The 5,199-nt window shown below is 42.6% G+C and overlaps 1 protein-coding gene across 1 annotated transcript; it reads left to right on the top strand.

The window, feature by feature from the left end:
- The first annotated feature begins 1,014 nt into the window (after positions 1 to 1,014).
- cidec (cell death inducing DFFA like effector c) lies at positions 1,015 to 4,566 on the top strand. Its single transcript, XM_085353858.1, has 6 exons — positions 1,015 to 1,168; positions 1,438 to 1,506; positions 1,614 to 1,767; positions 2,448 to 2,597; positions 3,184 to 3,377; positions 4,110 to 4,566. The coding sequence occupies exons 2-6, from the start codon at positions 1,454 to 1,456 to the stop codon at positions 4,291 to 4,293; spliced, it is 735 nt and encodes a 244-aa protein (XP_085209984.1). The 5' UTR covers positions 1,015 to 1,168; positions 1,438 to 1,453; the 3' UTR covers positions 4,294 to 4,566.
- The last annotated feature ends 633 nt before the right edge of the window (positions 4,567 to 5,199 follow it).

The raw sequence follows: 5,199 nt of genomic DNA, 5'->3' as shown, positions 1-5,199 counted from the left end.
GGATAGCATGTTGTTTAAAAAAAAAGAACGACACTAACCCTAAAATAAAGACAGGTACATTCAAAATGGCGCAGGCTTCAATTACAGCCGTTAGCAGGTGTTATTAATTAGCGGTTCAGCAAGCTAGCGGGAAGGCGCTTCACGGGAGGAACACTACAAACGTAAGGGTTCATCTAAGGATTTTGCTTCGCTATGATTTGTTTTAATTACCACGAACAGATTTAATATAAACCGTGAACTTTAACGAGCATTTTCTTTATTTTTCTTGTTTTTGTGGAGCCATTGTCTTTGTTTGTGACGGTGTACACTTTGTTCACGGGCGAGAAAGCCTAGTTTAGAAATGGCTAAATCCCCCATGTTTAATAGGTGAACTCCAGTGTCCTTTAATTCATGTATTTTAAATTGTTAGCGGCTTTCATTTGTCTAAACATCCGTTTTAGCTGGATTGAGAGATAAACGAGTATACAGAAATGTATCTGCTGCTTTTTCCTACAGTAACTTCTTGACTTTTAGGATTTTCCTTCGGTGCTCACAGGTGATGTCAGACAATGACGTGTAGCCCAGTGTGATAACACCTGACAGTGCGCACACACCTCGTCAGCGTGAGCCAATCCTCCAGTGTGATGTGCTAGCAATGAACTATGACCTAATTTGTGAAAAGTACATGTCCTCCAGCATTATACAATAATGCTGTAATTAAAGCGTACATTCCCCTAAATAACATCTTTCCTCAGATCACCTCAACCGCTTTGGAGCCTCACAGATTCAATTCAGTTTTGAAGCCACTAAGCAGTGGAGTTAGTTAGAATTAGGTTAGTGCTGCTCTGCTGAACACACTGCCTGATTCTTCATGCAGCTGTGTATTTTTAATTTTAGCTGAACTTTCTTTAAGATACTGGGTTATTATAACAAATTAAAATCCAGGGCCAGTGGGAGTGTTTATGCAGGATTTCTCAATAAAGCTGACGAGTTGCAACCAGATCAACAGTCATCAGCACAAAGTTCAGTGACCAAGTGTTGCAAGAAACAGCAACAAGAGAGGAGCGTGTACTTTATCTCAGAGGCTTTTGTGGTCCACACTGCTGGGAGCAGCGCTTCGGGAACAAAAACGATCAACATAAGGATTATATTCAGACAGGGTTGGGAGAAGTCTTGAGTTTCCTAAACTGTAAGAGTTATTATTCTTGATTGTTTCTTTTCTTTTTATTGGGACATGATCATGAAATTGAAGGAATGTTTATCTTACAAGTTATATTTATAAATGAGTAAGACTGACTGCCAAAAGTGGCCTCCAGTTCCAGAATTTGCTGAAATCGTTTTCCTAATTTTATTACTGGTATTTTCAGTTTTAAACTGCAAAGCTGCCACTGTCTCCTTCTGTCTCCTCATTTTTCACATGAAGCCTAGCTGCCACACTGATCATACTTATAATTGCAGGTCGAGTTGTTCTCATATGGATTATGCGATGAGGTCACTCAGCCTTTTCACGCCATCTAACCTCTCCAAGTAAGTGCTTTGTGATGGTTGTCACCCTTAGCTCTTTTGCTATTTAAAATTTTTTTTTCTTTTAAATATATGAGCTGATGACCTGACGTCTTACACCTTTTTCTCAGGTGTGTAACAGCGAGCGTGTCAGCTAGTGCCTCCATGACCCAGCAGCTCCTGTCGGGTCGAGTTCCTCGACCGAAGCCTTTCAGGGTCACGAATGCTGACCGCAGTGTGAAAAAGGGTATAATGGCAGACACGCTAGAAGACCTGACAAATAAGGTGAGAGAAAGATGTGAGGTGTAAAAATGCTGTGTGTGTCGGGGGGGGGACTTGGTCAGCAGCTAATAATCATGGTAAGGTGGTCACAAAGCATTTGGACTAAAAACGGAGGAATCAGGGGGATTCTGTGGTGTGTATTGACCATTGAAATTAGATAAAGGTTTGCCACTTGTTGCTGCACCATCTGAAGTGATTGAGTGTGTTTCGAGCTCATGTAAGTGAAATGTAACAAGAAAAAGGGCTGGTGTCAGACTATAATAATGTTAATTTATAAAGAAGCCAAATTTAATCAAGCCTAAAGTGTCTTAGCAAGATCTGAATGGCTTCAGTATGCCTTGGCATTAATTCAGTGCTCCTTGTAACTTTTGGTAAAGGGATGAAAAACAGGCTCCCTGAATCAGCTTCTTAATGATGGCTGTGGAGAGTGCCGTCTGACAGAATGGTGTAAAGGGTCCGATGGGTGTTGAAGGTTATCATATGTGATTCATAGCGTTTTCATTACTCATCAAGCCGTCTGGCTGTTGCCTTAACAATGGAGTCATCACAGAAGAGACCACTCCCAAAATAAATGTTTCAGAACAGCTGTGTAATAACTGCTTTATGGTTTACGGCATATTTTCTTGTGATGAGGTCACTGTACGTATTTATTTTATTTTTTCCTCATCTCTACTCTCGCTCAGGCCAGTGACTCGTTGGGTATACTGTGCGTCAGTGCGTTGGTGTTGGATGAAGATGGCACTGGTGTGGACACAGAGGAATTCTTTCAAACGCTCCCAGAAAATGCTGTTCTGATGGCTCTGCAGAAGGAACAGAAGTGGAGCCCACATCCTGTATGTAGTTTTGATTAGCCACTAGATGGCACTCTTGGCCAGCAACTTTACTTCATTGTGGCCGTGCAAATATTAACATATTGATAGCCAGTGATTCTTTGATGTAGACTGATAGAAAGGCATAATGCAGAAGCCATGAATATGGACCAGTCTGTGTTGTGATACATTGGCTATCCAGTTAAATATTTTATCCATCAAATTAAATGGAAGGGCAACATGCCATTTGTTGTGCAAAGGCAGAACGCGGAGTGAACCTCACATTAGTTTCTCCCCGCTCAATATTTTTGAGAAAAATGGAAGGCAGGGGTCTGATACTAATTGGACATGAGGGATTTGTGAGATTGCAGTAACATTCACCCAAAAGCAATTAACTTTCTCAGTAAGTGATACATGCATTAATTTGGACCCCTTCCCAAATGTTTTCTGCAACGACCCCTCATTGACCTTTTCTCATTGTCATTTGCTACTCACATCATCGCTGGCAGGAGCGCCATCAGTGTGTAGTTCAAGTGTGTGGCGGTGGAGTTGAGCGCTGATTTGTGCCCATTTGTCCTGACTCATATCCCTCATCCTGTCGCCCCCCCAGTACAACCTCTCCAGAGATTGCCTTATTGACTGCAGGCAGCAACAGCAGCGGAGAGATGTGGTCAAGCTGACCTTTGACCTCTACAAGAACAACCCCAAAGATTTCATTGGCTGCCTGAATGTGAAGGCAACGCTGTATGGTGTTTATACTGTGTCCTATGACCTGCGCTGTTACGCTGCCAAAAAGATGCTAAAGTGAGTGATGGAGGCTGCCAAAATATTCTGATATTTTTGTATTTTGTGTTGAACTATTATGTAACTGATTGTTTTTTCAGAGCATCTCTGTGGCATCTTTACTGAAACATATTGTTTGTAGTAATAGCTTAATCCACTTAGAGCTGAAAACTGATCAGTGTGAATGAATTTCTAATGCATAAATTAGCACGATTATCTTTTGAGACTTTTTAGTATTTTTTTCCCTCCCGTGCTTCTCTTATAAAAGTATTAAAAGCAGACCCTTGTGTATAAATGATGCACTCGGGTTTGAGCGTGTACACCTGTGTGGGTGGTGAAATGCGCAGACCCTAGAAGACCAAAGGCTAGATTTTACTGAGATTAATTTTGTTATGTCATCGCTGCCGAGACCTGCTGGTTTTCAGCTTTGGCTCGGAGCTTCAGTTGAGAGGATTACATTTTGCAGACTTGTCAAATGCGATGCTCCTATTGCAGGATGTGTGGTTTAAAAGGTCGTGGATATCAGTTTTATGAAATGCAGTTGATGTCAAAATTGAGCATATGAGGTCGTGACTATCAAGACTATCTGGCTTCCTTGTGTTGTGACTTGTCTGAATTATACCAGACTGATACTCGTATCTCGTTACATGCAGGCTGTTTGTGTGGGCCTATTGGTTTCCACTCATGTCGCTGTAAATGGGAACTGGCTATTTATGACCATCCTCCCTCTTGTTCTCATGCGTGTGATTCCAGGGAGGCTCTGCGATGGACCATCTTCTCCATGCAGGCCACAGGCCACATCCTGCTGGGCTCCTCCTGCTACATCGAGCAGCTGCTGGAAGAGGAGGCGCGAGTGGAGAAGAGCCTGGCGCTGCCACAGGAAAGCAGGATCAGACAGCTGCAGAACATGCTGCTGGGAAAGATTTCTTACTTATGATAGACTGACAGTGGTGAGGTTGAGCTCTTACCCACTCTTAGATGTACATCAGTGTAGTTGTCACAGATGAAGCATGCAGTTCGTTTCATCATCTCATAGTTTCCAGTGCAGTTGGGCAACGTCATGAATTCGGCAGTCTCTTTTCAATGTCACTGTTTGCTGTTACATTTGTTTACCTCTTATGTATGTATAAACCAATGCCACAATTTATTCCTCTAAAATCACTTTTACTCACTATTGTGCAACTTTTTCCTATGATGATATAATAAATAAAAGCAACTGTTTTTATTTTGCCATTCCTGAAAGTTCATTTAAATGTGAATGCAGCAAACCCACAAGACACTTTAGTGTGTGTGTGCGCGTGTGCGTGCGCGTGCGCGTGTTAGCAACAGGTCCAGCTGTCTCTCCCACGCTTCCCTAATTGTCCCCTGGGCTGCAGTGTCCTGTCAGCTGCAGCCTGCCTCTGTCTCAGAAAACCAGAGCAAAAGATTGAAGGAACGGGAAACAGCTAGCAGCTGCATGGGGTGAGGGGACGGAAGCAAACCATTACAGAGAAAGATGTTTTCAGCTGGCAGCAGAAGTGCCACTTGTGCCATCTTGCTGAGGAAAGGCGGTGGCAAAAGCAGGACCGATTTTAGCCTAAGTGGCTGTCTTGCATAACCTGATGAACTGAGTGCGACTGTGGTCTTGTCGCGCAGCGTTATCTAGAAGATTCCTTTTTGCTTTGACATTATCTACAGAAAATAACTTGGGTTGGTCACTTGATATTCAGTCCATGTCTCTAAATTCATGAACTACTTGCACACATTTGTGTATATACTGCGCGAGTATGAACAATGGCCATTTCTTCCAAATTCTTTGCGGTGAAATGAGGCAAGAGGTACATTCTGTGTCCTGCTGTTCCAC

The sequence above is a fragment of the Diplotaxodon limnothrissa genome, linkage group LG5 (assembly GCF_057381915.1).
Source record: "Diplotaxodon limnothrissa isolate DT_005_m linkage group LG5, D_limnothrissa_male_GT1.1, whole genome shotgun sequence".
Taxonomy (NCBI): domain Eukaryota; kingdom Metazoa; phylum Chordata; class Actinopteri; order Cichliformes; family Cichlidae; genus Diplotaxodon; species Diplotaxodon limnothrissa.
Note: the sequence above shows the minus strand (reverse complement) of the source record. Positions and strands in the feature narration are given on the sequence as shown.

Bases quoted from the DNA above. Each gene is read 5' to 3' on its own strand.
- cidec (XM_085353858.1), top strand. From the start codon at position 1,454: ATGGATTATGCGATGAGGTCACTCAGCCTTTTCACGCCATCTAACCTC. The intron at 1,507-1,613 runs GTAAGTGCTTTG...CCTTTTTCTCAG, and splicing joins ACGCCATCTAACCTCTCCAA to GTGTGTAACAGCGAGCGTGT. The intron at 1,768-2,447 runs GTGAGAGAAAGA...ACTCTCGCTCAG, and splicing joins TAGAAGACCTGACAAATAAG to GCCAGTGACTCGTTGGGTAT.